The sequence below is a fragment of the Pagrus pagrus genome, assembly GCF_965226575.1.
Source record: "Pagrus pagrus genome assembly, chromosome: 1".
Classification (NCBI taxonomy): domain Eukaryota; kingdom Metazoa; phylum Chordata; class Actinopteri; order Spariformes; family Sparidae; genus Pagrus; species Pagrus pagrus.
The window spans coordinates 31698866-31717985 of record NC_140185.1 but is presented as its reverse complement, the minus strand read 5'-3'; the positions used below and the strand labels follow the sequence as shown (position 1 = coordinate 31717985).

The following is a 19120-nucleotide window of genomic DNA, read 5'->3' as shown; positions in this document are numbered from 1 at the left end:
GCAAGAAATGCCAACAATAGCGCCGCCGCCGTGTCCTGCACTCAAATGATCCTGTTTACCGAGCCGAATTGATGTCGCGCCGAATCCTGGCTGAAAAGTGTTATGCATATTGTTATCGCTCGGGATGAGTTGCTTTGAATTTTTATGATGAATAATCCGGCAAAATGGACAGACATCACCTGTGACTGTCCTTGCATCGCTTAGTGCAATACAGAGGTTTGGCAAGACACTATTCTTTCAGATCTAATTAGTTTAAATCACTCAACAAAGGCAATGCCCAGAAGGAGCCGGATTCCACATTTAGAAATTCTGCCCCTCGGTGAAGAGACATTTAACAACTGTTCAAAGGCGAGCGTTTAAACGAGGAAATAAAGATGAACAAGACTAAGAGTCTACAGCCACGCTAGCGGCTCTGAGAAGCCGTGTAAGGTAGAATGATGCTTTAAGCTATGTGTTAATGTCAGCATGCTAACATGCTCACAGTGACGGCGCTAACGTTGTGGTGTTTGCAGGAGCATGTGTAATGTTTCAGATGGAAGAATAAATAGCTTTACTATTGAATGATACCGCCAACAATGGCAAAGCTAACGTTATGATGTTTAGCATGTATTCAGAGGAAAACGGCTTTGCTATATTCTTTAGGCATGATGCTAACACCAACATGCTCACAGTGGCAAAGCTTACAAGCTGATAATTAGGAAATAAAGATGAACAAGACTGCGAGTCTGCAGCCATGCTAGCAGCTCTGAGAATCTGTGCAAAGCAGAATTAGGCTTTAAGCCATATGTTAATGTCAGCATGCTAACATGCTCACAGCAATGCTAACATGATGATGTTAACAGGAGCATCTTTAATGTTTCAGAGGAAAGATTAGATAGCTTTGCTTTTCGCTTTAGGCTGCATGCTATCACCGACATGCTAGCTACCTCACAGCGTCAAAGCTAATATCATGATAATTAGCATCTTTGCTTTGCTTTTTCCTTTGGGCTGGATGCTAAAATGCTTACAATGCCAATGCTAACATTGATATTTACTAATTAACATTAATTTGAAATAAGTTTTACCCACTACTCGTCTTTTGCTTTCCAATAATTGCGGCGAACCAGCGCAAAAAACTTAGTTGTGTGCTTCTTTTTCTGTGATGAGAGTGATGTGAAATTATGCTTAGCATGACCTTGAGTCCAGAATTAATTTCACCATTAGCAAGCAGAGCCAGCTTCTTCTGCCTGCCCAGCCTCAGTGACTACTGCTCACAGCAGTGAGGGCAGTTCTGAGCAGTTCTCCCTCAAGCGTTAATGTCATTAGAGTTATTCATTTGACTCCTTCTTTAGTCTGATTGAATTATTTAGCCTTTCTGTGAACGGCAAAGTTAATACCATGTGATTTTAATAAGCTGAGAGGTGAAGGAGAGTCTCTGAGTGAAGGGGGACAATGACTTTTATTCTCTAATGCCTTTCTCATGAATGTTTCAGAGAGATCTTGCAGCGAGGAACGGGGTCAGCCATCCCACAACTAGTGAGACTTAATAGTTTAGCTTTCGCTAAAGGGGCAGGGCAAGGGGGAGAACAGGACTAGGAGAGCGCAGGACGGCTGTATTCAAGAGACGAGACGGCAACTCGCAGCCACCCTTTGCTCTCGCCGCCTCTCGTCATCGTCCGTGCACCTGGTTGATCCAGGTGGATGTTGTGGGCGGTGAGCTGGTGAAGTCAAGCTAATGGCTGTGCCTTATGAGATCACTCTGTAAGCACTCCAGACAGGCAGCTTTGTTTTGCCATCTGGCTCCAATTGCGCTGACAAAGGCAGAGGTTCCTGCATGAGACAAAGGAGCTGAAATGAGCCCCACTTTAATAAACCCAGGATGATGGGGAGCCACGTTTGTGTGTTATCTTAATGAGCTGTCCAAAGGAAAGTGCGCCTCCCCTTTCAAAGCCAGCCTGATTTGAACAATAACCAGTGATAACTAGGGACCTGGGCTCATTCATTTGCAGTGGGGTAGGATCCCTTTGTTGCCTTTACAGCAGCCGCAAATAATGTTTAACAAACACTGGCGCTCAGATTCTGGACTTATTTGCAGCTGCTTAAGCCAACAGCAACCCCTTTCGCACGCTGGTACACATGCACACACATGCGAAGGGACACCCACAGCACACACAGAAAGAAACACTGTTACACTACTAATCTACATCCACATGCGGAGATGTGCAGTGTGTACAGTTGTCGCCGGCTTCATCCCTCACCTCCCCACCTCCTCCCTGAAATGTGTTCAGTAATCTGAGCATGATGTGCTGTTTAGAGGGGGCTGCAGTCACGCAAGTGCGGCTCCTCCTGTCAGAAGCTGGCTTTAGTTTGTGTGCAGTAGCCCCTGTCTCCCTAAATCCTGGACTCCGAGGAGGCAGGCCTTAGCAACAAGGCCCCTGGAAGAGAGTGTTAGTCAGTGACCCAGTTCTTTCATAGACAAAGAATTGTCGGGAAGAACGATTTGACACGCCCTCTGAAAAGGAGGCTCCGTGTGAAAAACGGTTTTATTAACCCTTCTTAAATGAGGCGAGGTCCCTTGAAGGTGGAAGGTGAGGGAATATCAGGCCCTGTGAAGCTGATGGCAGAAGGAAGCCCCAACCTTCACCGTCGTTTGACTCCTTCACGCCAAGGCCACCACTGAAAGATGGATGACAGTTGCTAAAATCATATTAGGGCCTCAAGCCCAGTAGCTCATCAGCCTAAATGTGTTAATTTCAAGAAGCTAGCTAGCTGAGGCTGTGCAAAGGTGACTCCCGAGCAGACAGACAGAAACAAGGACAGCTGTACCAGAGTCAAAGTCACCTCCGTGCTTTTTATATCCCCCCTCTGTCCTGTCTATTGAGTTATTCTCACAGCAATGAAAATTCAGCACATCCATGCACGTAATATTCACCCTTTGAATCGTATTGGAACCGTAGCGTAGCATGAGAGAAGAATGAAGTGAGGTATAGCTGTATGTTCCTTTGAAGTACATGTGTTTTTTATTGCCTCTGGGAATATAATCCATTTGACAGTCAGTTTGACTATTGTTAGGAAATTGTTTTTACATTTAACCATAAAACCTGCAATGTATGGAACAAGATAAAGAATAAATTAGAAAATACTGTTATAAATTAGGTAAAAATCAATCTTGACTGATTGACTTTAATGGAACCCTGTGGCGATTTTGACAGCTAGCGGAGCGACGTTGTTTTGTTAGTTTGCGGGCGGCTCGATGCACATCCTGTAGTTTGTCTCACACAGTACCATTGGCAGTAATGTGCACATACGTGGAGTAAGGCATCACAAAGGCAGGGAAGAAGGAAATCAAGGATACACCAAATTCCCCAGGAATAGTGGCTGGTTTTGAAGCCATTTCGGCATAGTGGCCAAAGCGTGTAATTACAACATCATCTTATGCACACAGACCCAGAATTACCTTATCCCATAACCCTACATTGTTAATGAAACAGCTGTAAAACAGTGAATGAATCATTTTGAGCCTCACAGTCAATGCAAAGTTACTCGTTTCACTCTCTATATTTGATCCAATCATTCCGATAACTCTTAGAAAGCCCAGAAAAGCTGCATGATGACGTAAGCTGAGGGCTAAACCGGAAGTTCAGCCAGCAGGAGTCTCTAGTGCCAACTGTCGGTGGCGTAATGTGGAAGCGACGTGAAAGATCTGGGTTAGTTTATACACAGGGTGTTGAACTTCCTTGGGCTTCATACTGAGCAGCTTTCATAGGAAGGGAACAAAGCTCCGCCTCCAACGCTGTATCCAGATTTCTCTTAATGGATTCATGGGATACACACAGTGTGTTTTGGTCCACAGGGCACCTTTAAGCTAGTTTGGTTTTCTTTTTACAGTAATTGACATAAATTTACAAGCCCAATCCACGCCACCAAGTACAGAGGCTGCAGGTGGTTGAGTTATGACAGCGTACTGAAGGAAAAAAAAAAAAAAAGGAATAGACGGCATAACCAGACCAAGGCTCATTAAAAAGTTGCATGCCTAATTCTTAAAGCATAACCCAGTTTGACAGACCTGCAGGTCAAGAACATACCATTCCTCGTTGCTACAGTTTCCAATTGAGAGGGCCTTAGAAAGCAGCCCCGGGCATCTCTGCTTGACATGTCCTCTGGCACCACGCACTCATCCGCCGGGCTCTCCCAACGGTCACACATTACTGACTAAATATATGTAAATAGAACATTCATGTTGCCTTCATTATTAGATGTGGGTCACTGGATAACTTCAAGAGCGCTAATTAAAAGAGCTCCCCGCACACCATTGCTTAGTAGTTGCACACACATTATTCAAACGCTGCACTCATGTTCCTTGCTGGTTCAGCACCATAGAGTAAGCTACATGTTTACTACTGTGTTTTTCTCCAAGGGGGGAGAGATGCTGTTGTGGTGTTGAAGGCCAAGTAACGCTGGTTGGATAATAATGGGGGATTATAAACCTCCTGTCACATAAATCATACACTGAAATCTCAAACTATCAACACATAGATGTTTCCTGTGTTTCCCCCTTGTCATTTCTGTATATGTCATACCAAGTGTTTGATTATAAAACGAGAGTGCCGGCTGTCGAGAACTTTTTTCCTCCCTCCTTCTTCGTCTCGAGTTTGGGACGAAACTCATCAAGGATGTGCTGCACACCGAGCTACTTCTGCAACCTCTCAGAGGTTATCTGCTGCTCCGTGAGGAAAAGGCCACCTGATCATTGTCAGAAGAGATAGAGGGAAAAATAGCAGCTCCCTAAATCATTTGGAATAATGAGTGTTGTCACAGTTAATAAAAGCGGTCAAACCACTCATGGCCGCGCATCACAACAACCGGCCGGGGCAACAGGCGAAACCAGCCTGGTTTGCATATTAGAGAAAAGTATCAGAGCGTGCTTCTGTGAGAGGAAAGGGTACTTTAGGAGTGAAGGCAATCCTTTTCCTGGGATGAATCCCCCTGTACAGACGCCATTTACATCCTCTTGCCTCCCCCTTCCCCTCCGTTCCCCCTTCTGTCATGTAATCTACGCTCCTCCGACAGCACAGCCAAGGCCCGGTGGGAGAGTGCCTATCCATCTCACTACCCCAATCTGCCTCCCCTGTTTGGTTCCACATGAGCACTCGGCTGCTGTGACTAATTAAATAAAGCGCTGTGCCCTCTGCTTCCTGTTAGCCATGGCAAGGTTGGTGCACAGAGATGGAGCAGAGGAGGAGGAGGAGGAGCAGGAGGGGGTGATGACGGAGGAGGGGATGCAATAACATCTACCAAGCCTGTAATGATGCTTAGGCCATGACACAATAGACATGAAAGTTACACTGATGCGGACACGATCGCTTCACAGTAGTTGTGTTGCGCACAGATCTTTAAATGATGCAATATTTTGATCCCAATCTCAAGTTTCCTTCTTGTGTGTTCTCTTCTCTCTACAGCCATGACGCTGCTGAAAAGCTAAGGCCAAGAGAATAAAGGTGAGTATGCATCTTTATGTGATGCTCAGGTGTCAGGTATTTTTTTCCCCCCTCCTTATCACAACCGCCTGGTATTCTCAGCAGTAATGCTCTGGAGGACACGGCACCTCTGGAGGCTATGGGTAAGTGCTGCCGTAATGAGGCTAGGCTGCATTAATTCAGCAGACAGTCGGGAATATGAGAAGTCTTGACATTTTGATTTCGGGAATCACAGGGTCATTCGCAGATATGACAAATCTATTTGGTTTTATCTGGCAAGCAAACATAAACTTCCCTGGCCCGCTTTCAAAGCCGCTGGAAGAGTCTGATTAATGGTAAACATTTCTTGCAGCTGGTCTTTCAGTCGTCTTTTTGTCTGAAACTTTGCACGTCATCCTCATGAGGTGATCAGTCTGCCAACCTCAGCTCCTGAAAAGCTGCAGCAGAACATTTTAGACTGAACAATAAGAGCAATAATAGCTTCCTTTTGCTACAAGTAAGCAATATGACACTGCTTTTATGTGGATGTTTGGTCCATCTTGAATATTGCATGTATTTATGAGAAAAACAAGTAACAAGTTTTCAATGTAAAATGCAGTAATGATACAAATAACAACAACAACAATAAAAATAATAATAATATAGCAGTGTATCAGAGACCACAAATAATTTTCTGAACCTACATGCTTCACAGAGTGCTGTAGATGGCAGATTAGAAGGCCTTTCTCCAGCAGCTGCTGGAGGCTTCCTGCAAAAAATGTCCTGAGTGCATCTGGACAGTTACAGAGTAGATAAGCCTGATTATTACTGTACAAGCAAAAAAACATGTAGCTGCAGCAGACAGAGAAGGACAAACAACTGCTGCAGCCTGCACACTGCTGCTTGCACCTTTTCAGGGCAGAACATGAGGGCAGGGCGCTGCATATTATTAGTATCATTTTTTGGTTCAAAGAACATAAACATAAACAATATTATAGTATATGATATATACAGTACACAGATGTATATTCTTTGCTTGTATTGTAAGCAGACATTCAGGACCATGGACAGCTCCGCTCCTCACACAGCAGCAGGAGGTGGTTAAAGCTAATCTCAGATGAACTGTTCACATTACTCACTGACTTGGATTTACTGTATATCGATTTTCTTTTTTTTCTCTTTCTCCTTTTTATAAATTTTTCAATGGACAGTCCATATTGAAGACACAGATAGGACACGAGGAGAAAGACGATGTTGTGTTTTGGGGGTGGGGGGGCGTACGACATGCAGCACAGGCCCCCAGGGATCGGCCTGTGGGGCTTATGCTATAACCATTCGGCTTAAAGGCATGCACCGACTTGGATAGATGTCTGGTTACTGGTGCTGTAACTCGATTAGTAGATGACCATGATGAACAACCTGACAGAGGAGGGAGTGTTGGACTCTCCCTGCATGTGGAGGATTGTTACTTAATCTTTAGGGGAAATGGCCTGACCAGACTGATCGGTGCAGCATCATTACATGCAATCATCCATAGATGGAAGCATCCCTGGAATACCAACTAGAGATGCTTCCATGCCTTCTCCCGACTCCTGATATCACTGCATCTCACTCCGTTGTGTTATCTTCTGCTGGGCAACATGATTAGGTGCATTGCTGCAGTGTGGATTGACTTTTCCCACTCCCATTTCCTTCCTTAAAAGACACCCAGATGTTCTTTTGAGACCAAGATATTTATACTTGGACCTAATTAAAGTTTTGTTATGCCAAGTCTCCATTTGTGAAACGGCTTTGCCTGACTATGTTTGAATATTGGATATCTAGTATACTCTGTGTAAGGCTGAGTAATGGCTGCATTCCCTTTTTTGTAATGACTCCTCTGTAGTTGCAGGCTGACCTGGAGCAGCAGCAGTAATACAGTGGTAGCCAGGCAGGCAGCATTAGCAATAGTGATTGGAGCCAGGGTGCTGGCAGTGTTGGACCCTGTGGCCCTTGGGGAGAGGAATAGGACACTCCCAGCACTGGCACCATGTTCACTCAACCATAGCCAGCCTGTGTCAGCCACTATATCCCTCCCTGGATACAGCACATGGACCTCTATAGGCCAGGAAAGCCCCAGACCTCGCAGCTATTTTGGGAAAAGCTGCAGCACTGTAACCAACAAAGGAGAGGAGTTGTGAGGACAGAGTATATTTTTGTGTTCAAAGCTTTGTTTTTGTCTCTGAGGGGAAAAAAAAATATTTTTCCGTTTTGTTGAGACAAAGATGTTTTGATATTTATTGCTGATATTTTTAGAGGCAGTCCATCAATTATGATGAGGAAGATATGGAAGTTTTTTTGTCACTGTGGTGCTGGAGTGATAACAGGCTGGTCTGTCTTTTGTCAGAAAATGACAAGAGATACTTTCGGCTGTTTGTTGGCGAACGTTTTCGACTTTTCAGGGCAATTAAAATGTACTCTTTTAACAAGGGACGTTCCCACATGCTTAGATTAAAATGCATCTTAGAGGCAGGTCGGCTGTACTGTGTATATTTAATTGGTGTCCATGTCTTTGCATGTGTTTGTACAGTAGGGGCACGCATCTATTGCAGAGGAGGTCGAGAAAAATACACCAGAGTTGCAGTTGCTTCACTACTATCTCAAATTAGCGTACAGCGCGTGTCTGTTCTTCGCCGCTCTCCTCTAACTCTTACTGTAATAACCAGCAGTCTGGTGTCAGGTGTGTGAATACTTTTTAATACAAGGCTGGACGGTTACAGCTTGTTTTTATTACACCCTGATTGGTCATTGCCATAAAGCCGCAGCATGCAGAGTGAGCAGGAGATGATGGAAGGTGCGGAAAGTAATTTCCTGTAACTAGCCAAAATAAAGTCTGGCCAGTAGGAGTCAAAGCGAGGACATTTGTCATTACTGTAGTATCTACTGACCTTCACCGAGACTGTTAATGCTAGGTAATATCCTGCAAGCCCCGGGACCTCGCCGCTGCTGAATCATCCCGGATCAATTATTCTAATATTTGTGTGGCAGTTTTGCTATCGATTAATGCATTTATGCAGAGTGCGGCATATCTTATTTAATAAAGCAAGGCCCTGCATTTAATTAAGTCCTTCTTGGAGTCAGACGGCACTTTGTTTTCATAAACCATTGCCTTATCGATACATGTGTTCATTCGTGACTTATGTATATCTGCTGGAACTTTTATTGTTTCATTACTAGCAGCCAAGCACACATAACATAGTAAATGGCTATCTGCAGCACGCTCAATATTTTGTAGATTGTGCTCACTGCTCTGCTGCTATCTTTAGTGGCTCAGACTTACAGTGTGTTATAAATACTGCATACTGATCATTATGGCAACTTAGTGTTTAATAGAGAAAACTTTGAATCTTCATTTAAAGCAAGGGATTTAAGTAGGCTGTAAAGGAGGAATTTTAGATTGTTTTTAAAAGGTTCCATCCCATTTCCAATGTTTGCCCCTACCCCTCATTTTCTCAAGTGTCCTCTTGCCCCTTAGAAGTCGTAGAGTTACAATGGGTAGTGGTTGAAATCGGGGCAACCTTTAATACCCTTGAATGCATCAGTAGTCGTCAATAGCGTTTACATTAAGAGATGCAACCAGACATTTCCAATTTATGTGATGGAGATGGGAGAAAAAAGAGCCATTTGCAATTCGTTCACAACTTAACGCTATTTATCAAATGATCAAATAAAATAGAATACATCTTCTTTACCTGGCCACTAGTGGTGCTTTACGTATAGACTAACATTAGCAATCAGTGCTCCAACTCTGCCAGTCCACGCTGATATCAAGGAAGTGGCTCCGAGTGGACTGGGCACAAGTTAAACTCGAGGCATCATATGCATCAAGGAGGGATGGGGCTGCAACACTGAAACAGGCAACAGTGTGGGATTGTCAGGCGCATATCAGCAACAACAATGTAATGTTAGCTAGCTAGTAACCCAAAGAAAAGGACCATAATACATACAGTAACACTACCCTAACAAGAATTGGGACACTTGATCCCTAGGTGTGAACTCACAAAACAGAGGGGTAGGGGCATAAGGAGTATTGGGAATCGGCCTTTAAATCTTTTTACTCATCATAAATGTTGGAAAATATTTGGTCGCTGTGATTTTCCCTCCTCTTCATACTGACCCAGCAGAGTTACCTCCTTATAGCTCAAGACCATAGTTCCTTAAATGCGGATCAGAATCCAAAATCTTCCTTAGTGCGTACTTCAACCATCTGCCACTGCTGGTGGGATCCTTTGGAAAAGTGAATGAGTCAACTGGTTATTTTCCAGAGTTTGAATCTTTCTCGGTTGAAATGCCCTCTTTGTATCTGTCGATGGAAGACTACTCACAGATAGTTTCACAGTGTCTGAATAATGCTGGTTCCAGCATCGGCTGAAAAAATTGCTGAGTATCAGTGTTATTGTTCTTTGGGGCGCTGGCGTTAATGCATCACATCACACAATTGACTCATCTAACACAAAAAGTAATATCTTAAAGGTAACGTTGTCTAGGGAAAGCTTACAACTTTCCAGGTGGAATTGTGCATTAGACTGCCAGACTTTTGTTCATAATCTACAATGATTTTTTAAAGTCTTTTGATGTGTAAAGGGGAAATAAGGAATGGTATTGTGCAGAGCCAAGGCCTAGCCAGAGATGTCTGCAAATGAGAAGAGAATAAATATTCAAAGGCACACATGAAGGGAATAAAGAAAAGTGAAATGAGGAGCAGCTCGGTCAGGCCCGGTCATCTGCCTGACGACTTTCGATGAATTCCAATGAGAGTGCAGATTACATTTTGATTACAGATCGGCCCTATAGGTGCAATTAGTGCTACATAATGGCCTTTGCCCGGTTCCCCTCGGCAGAGTTGTGAAATATTGGCTTTATTCACCCCTATATATTCACTTAAACTCTGGGCTGTCATGCTAAGAATATATTTCATTGTTGTACGTGTTTGAAGTAATAGCTCAGGGTTTACTCTGTCATGGCTTTCTAAGTGTAGGCTGCATATAGGAGGTCCTCTCTCAAAGGAAGGGGAAGGGATAAAAGGTGGTAAAAAAGAGTCAAATTTGAAAGGAGAAAACTAGTCTAAATGTATTTTAAAAGCCTGCTGCAGCCAGGTGGACGAGCTGGGATGTGAGCTGGGATTTTTATTTTATTTTTGTCGGTGTGAAGAAGACTGAAGCAGTACGAGAGACAGCGAGGAGCTCCTGTAGTTCCTCTCTGCTGCATGTGGCAGGTGAGGCCCGGCAGATGTTGATGATGTCAGACAGGACACTTACGTTGGACTCCCTCCAGGGAGGTGTCTTGAAGTGGAGTTTGACTCACTATTTCAGTATCTCTGATCTCTGCATTATTTATGCTTTTGTCTCAGCCATTTATCAGCAATTTTATACCTCGCAGCCTCATTCTACAGTACATCTCCCGTGATGGAATAGGCTGCAGCGATGATAGCCTCTGAGGGAAGCCAATAACCGAATATAGTAGCTCATATTGATATCAGAAAAGTGTGGAATGGACAAGTGTGCTGCGTAGGAGTCTCTGCATACCGTTGAAAACCTTGGCAAACATCCATTCACATCAAAATAGTGCATTGAGAAATAAAGTATAAGGAGGAAAATGCTGCGCTGGCTCAACGTTCGTACCTTTATATTAATTTTTATGACATGAAACTGGTAATATTTGAGCTGTGGTAGGAGTCGCACAGCAACTGAATCACTGATCAATGACAGCTAATGAACACTGCAGGAGTTCTGCTCTGTTTGCCTCTCGACAGAGAGCTGCCTTCTCCAGAGAGCTCCTTCTCTCCTGTTTTTGCCAGAAAAGCACAGGAGCCTTCATTGAAACCAACTGCCTCTGGGCTCAATTAACTACCATAGATTACTCATAATGCAGATGAGAGACCGTGTACAAGATCAGCGTTGTGGTGATGTAGAAGATCACAAACGGATGTGCATGCATGGATACAGACAACTGGGACCTTGTGATGCTGAGATATGCCATGAATGTATAGATGATAAGAAAAATCTCCGTAAAAAAGGCTTCAACAAGCAAAGTAATTGTATCTTTATCGATAAAAATTGATTGTCCCTCTAATGAAAATAGACATCTGTATGCACAGATACATACATCCTCTGAGGCTCTATGTCCCAAGATATTTTCATCGGATGCAGCAATGATGAATTTGTTTTTTGATACATCAAGTAGAAAAGGCTGCTCTGGATCTGTAGTCTCCATGATAACCTGGATACTGTCAGAAACTGCATTCATATAGATGCAAGCACACCTAGTAATACCTGTGACCCCACAACAGAGTTAATACAGCTGAGCTATGTGTTGCATTGCTGTAGAGGTCAATTGCGATCTCCATGGTGACAGCATGGTTTGCTTTGTGTGTGGTCACCAGGCCGTGGCCTTTGTCGTGGCGTATTAGCATCACTCAGTGTCCCTCATTGCGGCTGATCGCTGTCAGTTTCCTACCCGGCACGTCTGAAGAACAAAAACACTCCTTATGAACAAATTCTGATCCGACTCTGGGAATTTTTGTACATTTGAAATATTCCATTTACTGCAACCAACCGTGCCTAGCGTAACCAAAATTAGTCCTGTCACCAGAAAAAAAGGATCCAAGCCTATTGTAAACGGAGGATAGCTATCAAAGAGAACGTTCAGCGCTAGGGAATGTACAGATGGCACGGACCTAAACACCAAGCAGCCCCCCCGCTGTGAGGAGAATATGTTAAACATGTTGCATATTGAATGGTGAGATGACTCTTACGTGCAGCTTCCTGTAGTGTTCACACATTATCGTGAAACTGCAGGAGAAGTTAAATGTCTCTGAATTGACATTTCTAGAAAACGTGTCATATTATGTTCACACAACATGTTTCTGACCTAACTTTCATATCTGGAGTTTGAGGGGATGGTGGTGGGATGGTGGTGACTGCAGTTCAGGACTGCGTTCCAACATTTGGAATTTGTGAAACCACTGGGTTTTTCTAAGGAGACCGTGGGACAATTTCCAGCTGTGTTTTTGGCAACAGAAATTGTGTTTTTGACGAGACATCTGGACATCGCCATCTGTGTTTGTGACGATCAAAACAGGTGTTTTAAGCCAAAACATTATCTTTTCTTAACCCTAACCAACTGGTTGTTGCGCCTAAATCTAACCACAGCACGATACAATTTTGTCACAACAAATAGAAGAAAATTGAACCTAGAAAACATAAAGAAATGTACAATTTCAACATATCATTGGTTTGCAGAAATGTACATTATGGACATTTATTCTGGCGATTGTGTCATGTCTTTAGTCTGTGTGTTTTTTTTATCAATTACCTATCCTTTTCACAGTACGTGACATTGGCAACACCAAGGTGTAAGGACACAGTAGGGTATCAGCAATTGTGCATCAGGCTGCAATGGCTTATTGCTAAAGGCTGGTGCAATGGTTACCAGCCATTTTTAAACGTCATGGTATTATCATATTAGACCATATGAATCAAATGAATGAACAAACCCACAAAAATTGTGATTGTAATCGTGCAGTGAAATGGGGTTGAATGTGAACTCATTGAGGTTAACGTGTAACAGTCCGTCAGTCACTGCTGGCTCTGCTAAGCTCAGCCTATAGGGTGACAGTCACCATCATTCTTTATCAGAGAATAGCACAGCTGGAAGATGGTCACTCGGCATGTCCTCCTGCATTTCTGCATAATATTCATCCAGATTAACATCCTGAGAATATAAGTGGTATAGGGTAAATGATTGACTTGCCTTTCTAGGTAGCCAGCGTCCCGTTGTGAGCAGAGAATACACTGACTCTTTCTTTTCCCCTCCTTCTGCCTTTATCCTCCTACTGAGTCACCTCACCTTTGGGGCTTACCACAGGAGTCTCTTCAAACGATCCTTTAGACTGAAGTGAAGAATCAAGATTAATGCACTTCCACGTCCTGCCCAGGCTCCAGGGGAAAAAAAGTCTTATAATTAACACCAGGGGGGCTGCAGGCTGCTTTTTGAGAGAGGTCGAGGGTGGGGTACCTCGACCGTAGAAAAAGGAGCTGGCAAAGTTGTGAGATGTTTAGAGTGTGATGTATGTTGCTGCTGTGGAATAACAGTGGAGTGGGAACAGAATGACCTGTCAGACACCTCAGTCTGGCTTATTGTTATTGGGACAAAGCAGAGGGGGCCTGGAGCGAGAGCTGCTAAATTACTGCATCATTTATACTGATTATTGTTATACAGGTCCACCTATGTGAATTACTACAGAGGCTGATGATTTAAGATCCGGTGCTGCACAGGCAGAGAGTTCTACACATTTTCACTGTTTTCTGTTAAAAATGAGACGCACTGACCCTAATAAAATATCTTAGTCTAAAGAAATCCGATGGCTAACAGTTTAAAGAATGATTTGACATTTTGAAAAGTACACTTTTCGTCCATTTTCGTCTCATGTGTATTCGATAAGCATGAAGCAACAGGTCTAGCAGCTGGGATGCTTAGCTTAGCTTAGCTTAGCACAGACAGGAAACATTCTTTTAATAATAGGCTTATAAGACATTTACGTGTAAATGAGCATTATTAAAGGGGCAATATGTAAGAATTTTAGTTTAAATCATACGAAAAGTAACTCAATTTATCAACCGAATACGAAGACATAACAGTGTTGCTGTTATGTCACATATATTCGTAATGTGTAGGTTTTACTGGCATCTTGTGGTGCCGTTCCAGATTGCAACCAACTGAACACCCCTCATCTAAACCCTCCCCTACAGTTGCCATTAAATAAACAAAATAAGTGGAAGGCTCTCTCTAGACCCCATGTTTGGTTCTTGACTACTGTAGAAACATGGCAGAGCAACATGACGGACCCCGTGGAGACGAAAACACCCTCCTTCAATAGATAGAAAAGGCTCATTCTAAGCTAACAAAATCACAATGATTCTTACTTTCAGGTGATAATACACTATTGAAAACACAATTGTGAATGTTGCATTCCATTTCTACCCCCAGATCCCCCTAAATCCCACACACTGGACCTTTAAACTAGGATTGGAAATGTCACTCATGTTTATGTGACTGACTTTCGAACTTGTTTGAGAGGAAAGAGGAGGCTGGAAAGGAAGAAACAAAGAAATACTTAACTATTTCGAGGCGTTCACCACACAGTTTACTTGAACGCTATATATTTACATGCACGGTTAAGCCTACTAATAATACCCTCTTACATTTCCACCCACGCTGATGATACTAACCGTTATTTAAATATATATCACACCCCTCCATTTGTGTCCTGTGGTTCCCAGGGGATCTTATTTTCATCGCAGCCCCCTACTGCATATAGAGGCGTGTAAGGCATTTGTTTAAATGTAAATGCATCCATGAAAGCAGATCTCTGTGTGAGCAGTATAAATTATACTTCTTAATTATCCATTCTTGCACAGAGAGCTCGTCATGGTGTGTTTGATCATCTGGTAATGATCTTTAAGTATCACCAAGGTTTTAGCTGCTTCCTCATTATCATGAATACTTCTCCAAGGTTATTCCCAAGCATTTACTTTCATAGTTCGACGCCTGGTGTTTTGTCTTTGATAGTTGCTCTGATTTGTGTTGTTTCTGTGGGTGTCAAAAAGCAGCGGGCCTGCTGTTTTTTGGGTGCGATGTTTTCAGGAGTCTATAAAGTAAAAAAAAAAACGGGAAGTTAGCAGCAGGGAGGATAGAATATGGCACCTACATTTCAGTGTAAATGAGAAAAGAAATGGGCAGAGTGTGGATTTACAGCGGTTCATTAGATTGGATCCACTGTGCCTCTGTGTCTTTCACGTGAACAATCTCCTATAGCTCGGGCAAATTAGTGTTCAATCTGGTGTACCTGCTGTAAATGAATCTGTCCATCAGCTCGTGTCTCAGGTGTTGGGAGTGGAGGAGGAAAGGCTCTGCCCTGCCACGGCTGCTTCGTTCCTCAGATGGAGAGAAGCTGTTTGTTAAACACTTAAGCTGGAGTTTACTTTCTGATCGCCTTTTTTTAAAAGGGTGGCTGTTCCCGTCGTTTCGTACAACTCTAAATTACCGCACTGTAGATGTTCACCCGGTGCCTTTCATTTCACCTCTGACCTCTGCACTCAACAGCTAGCACGACTCCTCTTTTGAAATGCACTTCCTCACATCTCTCCAGGGGCACGTCAGGGTGAATTTGAATCTAATGAGAAAACGCATGTGTGAAAAAATTGTTCTGTGTTCATTTGGGTGATGGATACGTTGGCGAGTCAGTTCACCCTCTGACAGGGAGGCAAATGGAAGCCCCCGACTCCGTAAAACAGATATTCTTCCGCGAGCTTTGCAATTTGAAAAGATTCCTATCATTTAGAATGACAGATTTTATTACTGTTTCTGCTTTTGCTTTGACACTTTGGAGCTGTTAGCGATGCCCCTAGGGTTTCGTTCAGGATTAATCCACATCACACCAGCCTGTCATGTGTCCAAAATATAATAAAGGCATGGTAATGAGCGTCAATTAGAAAAGTGGGAGCCGCTCGCTAACAGAACTATTTCTGTATTTTAAGGATAGGCGCATTGAGCGCTGCAGACACAAGGATACACGTGCGGAGAGTCAAAGCCGCTCAAGTTACAGTGCATCTAAATCAAAAGTAAATTCATGACAGGTTTAGACAAGTTAGTCTGAGGTCTTAATGGAACACAGAGCATGAGGAGAATTTCTCCTGCCATGAGGGACTGTATAAGCTCCTCTCAGGGTCTTTGTGTTGGATATCTCACCGGAAACAGAAAATTAAAAGATCCATCCTGATGGGCAAGTCCGCTGTTTTTCATTTAGAAGTCCGGTCGCATGCAGACACGGCCGGCTGACTGGAATAATGTATCTAAAAACTGAACCCCCGAGCATATAGGCAACTGTATTGCCTTTAAAGAGCTTCAAGTAGGGAGAGCTTCATGTGTGACATAATTAAATTCCGCCCAAGTTAATTCAAACTGTTTAATGATGCGGGGAGAACAATTTCTTTCGCTGTGCTAGCAGTGGGGCGGTCCACAGGGGCTACGAGTGAGGAGAGGCATTAGAAGTTCAGTGCTTGTGATACAGAGAGGAGGATGTGTCGGCTGACGGAGGGAGATGTGAAGGTTGTAGCATCCTTGGAAACGCAGGTTCCTCTTGGTGCGATTGTTAATTTAAAGATGCTATTTTTTTTTTACATTTTCTTTACTTTTATTATGATTTTGCAAAGCTAATAACCTCTCCCACGGCGAAACAGCCTGACATCATATGCATTGTGTTTTTGTGTCTTCTTCCAGGAGTCGGGGGCCAGACGGCGGCTAGGAGATGAGTCTGGCGGGTAATCCCACTCCACCTATCCATCAACCTGAAGACTATTTCCAGCTTCCCCCCTACAGAATGTCAAAGCCTCGCTGAGCAGAAGATGAGTCCATTATCTTCTTTCCAAGACTTTTCCCCCCGAGTTTCCATCAAAACACATAAACACATCATGTGCCATTATTTTCTATTGCCCTCCCCTCCCCTTTTCTGTCAATGGAGGGGGGCCGCGTTGCTGAGCGAATGCAGTTGAGTGGGTTGTGTTGTATGCACTATGCAAAGGAGACGCTCCTGTTTGAAAACTATAGGATGTGACAGGATCCTCTCTCTGACGCCGACATCACTCTGTACTGCTGCGATGGGGCATGTGCCAGAGATCTCCTGTCTAATAGGAAGTGAGACACTTAAAGAGATGACCCTGCCTCAGTTGCCATCACTGTCTCTCTGCCAGAGAGGGAGCTTGGCTCCCCCATTACTCCTGCACTTGCTAATTAGCGTCTGTCGCCGGAGTAACTTGTACCTGTCAGTGTGTGCCGCTCGCCTATATTCAGTAACTTGAGGGAATTGAAATTGAATGCCAGCTAAGCTCCAACAAACTGCAAATGGTGCATGGGATACACCCTGGTTCTCTCACTGACCTGACAGCCTTATATGTAAGAAATTGTTTTTAATGAACAGCTCGTTTCTACTGCTCATGTGGGATGTTGTATCTCTTCCAGGCTGGGGGCTGTACAGGTTGTTTTACTCTTTTTTTTTTTTTTTTTTTTTAAAGGTACTTCAGCAAGTCCCCGTGCCATATGTCGATGTATGAATACCAAAGCCATTTCGTGTAAGATAACCCAGTGCCTATTTACATTAAAGAGACATGGTGAAACTGCCTTGGTCATTGGTAATTATTGGTCCCATTCCCGGGGCCACTTTGTGCTCGTTCAAGCAGAACAAGGTCGAGTTTATTGAAGGCATTTTCTTCACCCACAGGATTAGCCGCGCTGCTCAAATTCATCCTTCCACTTTTCCATTAGTTGATTTATCTGCCTACTAGACTATTCTACATAATGAGTAAAACATGAATTATGGTCAAAGTAATACAAATATTTCATTTACATGCAGATCAACAGTGACATGTTGAATTGTTCCCAGTTAGACGCAGTCCTATTTTAGGGCTAATCCCTCTCTGTTTGCAGATGCTCAGTCATCCCAAACATTTTACTTGTTTTGAATAATGGATTTTCTCTGTGATTGTTTGTTGCTGTCATACGCGAAATAGCTACCTTGCATCAAGTGTGACTTGTATAAGTAGTTCAGAAATACCTCCCCAGTGAAGCCACACACACACACACAGGAGCATGCACACACACACACACGCACAGGAGCATGCACATACACACACACACACACACTGTATCCTCTTCCTAAGCTGGATGAGGCTGTTGATCAAACCCCAGGCTGTGCCCAAATGCGCAGATCTCTCTGTACAGTAGCCCTTGACCTTGCTGTGTGTCCTCATGGCCCAGACACCCGCCTGAAATTAAATTACAGATTAGTGGCTCCAGGCCCAAAGAGTGGTTTATTTGGTTGGCCCCTCTCTGAGAAGAGCTCATTCTCTAATTCAGGGACTGGAAAAAAAAATGTCATGGGATTTAAGGAAGAAAATGTCAGTCTTGAAGACATTTTCTTTCATCCGACTGAGCGCTGGAGCCAGTGGTCCTCTAAATCTGGAATGTCTACAAAGACTTCTAAATCTCACATTGTAGGAATATCGGACAGAGGGCCAGTGGGAATGGGTTTGGGAAGCTTGGAAGCTAAATTTAAAAACAAACAAAAAAATCATAAAACAGAAAAGAAAACCAAATTCAAAGTGAAACGACTCTGATGAAACAGCACATTGGTGTTAATTTAAGCCCTGCTGAAGGTACACCTTTGAAATTAAAAAAATCATTCTTGTGAGACAAAAGAAGAAAATGCCAAGCCCTCATTAACTGGGAAGTATGTCAAGCCTTTCACAGGCCTTAATTCCAAATGACATTCACTTTGAACAACACTGGAATATGTGACCATCAATTGTCAATCGAAAAGAAGAAAATGAATCCTGGACATGCAGTGGAAGGTGGAAAATACACCAAACACTCACTTCAATACATTAATAATAAAATGGACTTGTGAGTCAAAACTGTGACTTGTCTAAATCAGTTTATCAAGGCTTGATAATAGCTTTAGCTGAACCTTTGCTTGATTTTGTGCCAGGGCTTCACAGGGACAGTGAGTGCAGACTGTACATTTAAATTAGTTAATGTAACTCTACACTTCCCACCATAAAACAAAGTAAATTCAAGTCTAAATTTCTCCA

The 19120-nt window shown here is 43.2% G+C and overlaps 1 protein-coding gene across 2 annotated transcripts in view; it reads left to right on the top strand.

Moving 5' to 3' along the window:
• Positions 1 to 17651, top strand: part of cd276 (CD276 molecule) — a 68851-nt gene extending 51200 nt beyond the window's left edge. For both annotated transcript variants that reach the window (XM_084348995.1, XM_084348994.1), the window contains exons 7-8: positions 5439 to 5477; positions 16755 to 17651. In XM_084348995.1, coding sequence (XP_084205121.1) covers positions 5439 to 5461 — 23 coding nt within the window. In that variant the 3' untranslated portion in view covers positions 5462 to 5477; positions 16755 to 17651. The remainder of the gene's footprint in view (positions 1 to 5438; positions 5478 to 16754) is intronic.
• The last annotated feature ends 1469 nt before the right edge of the window (positions 17652 to 19120 follow it).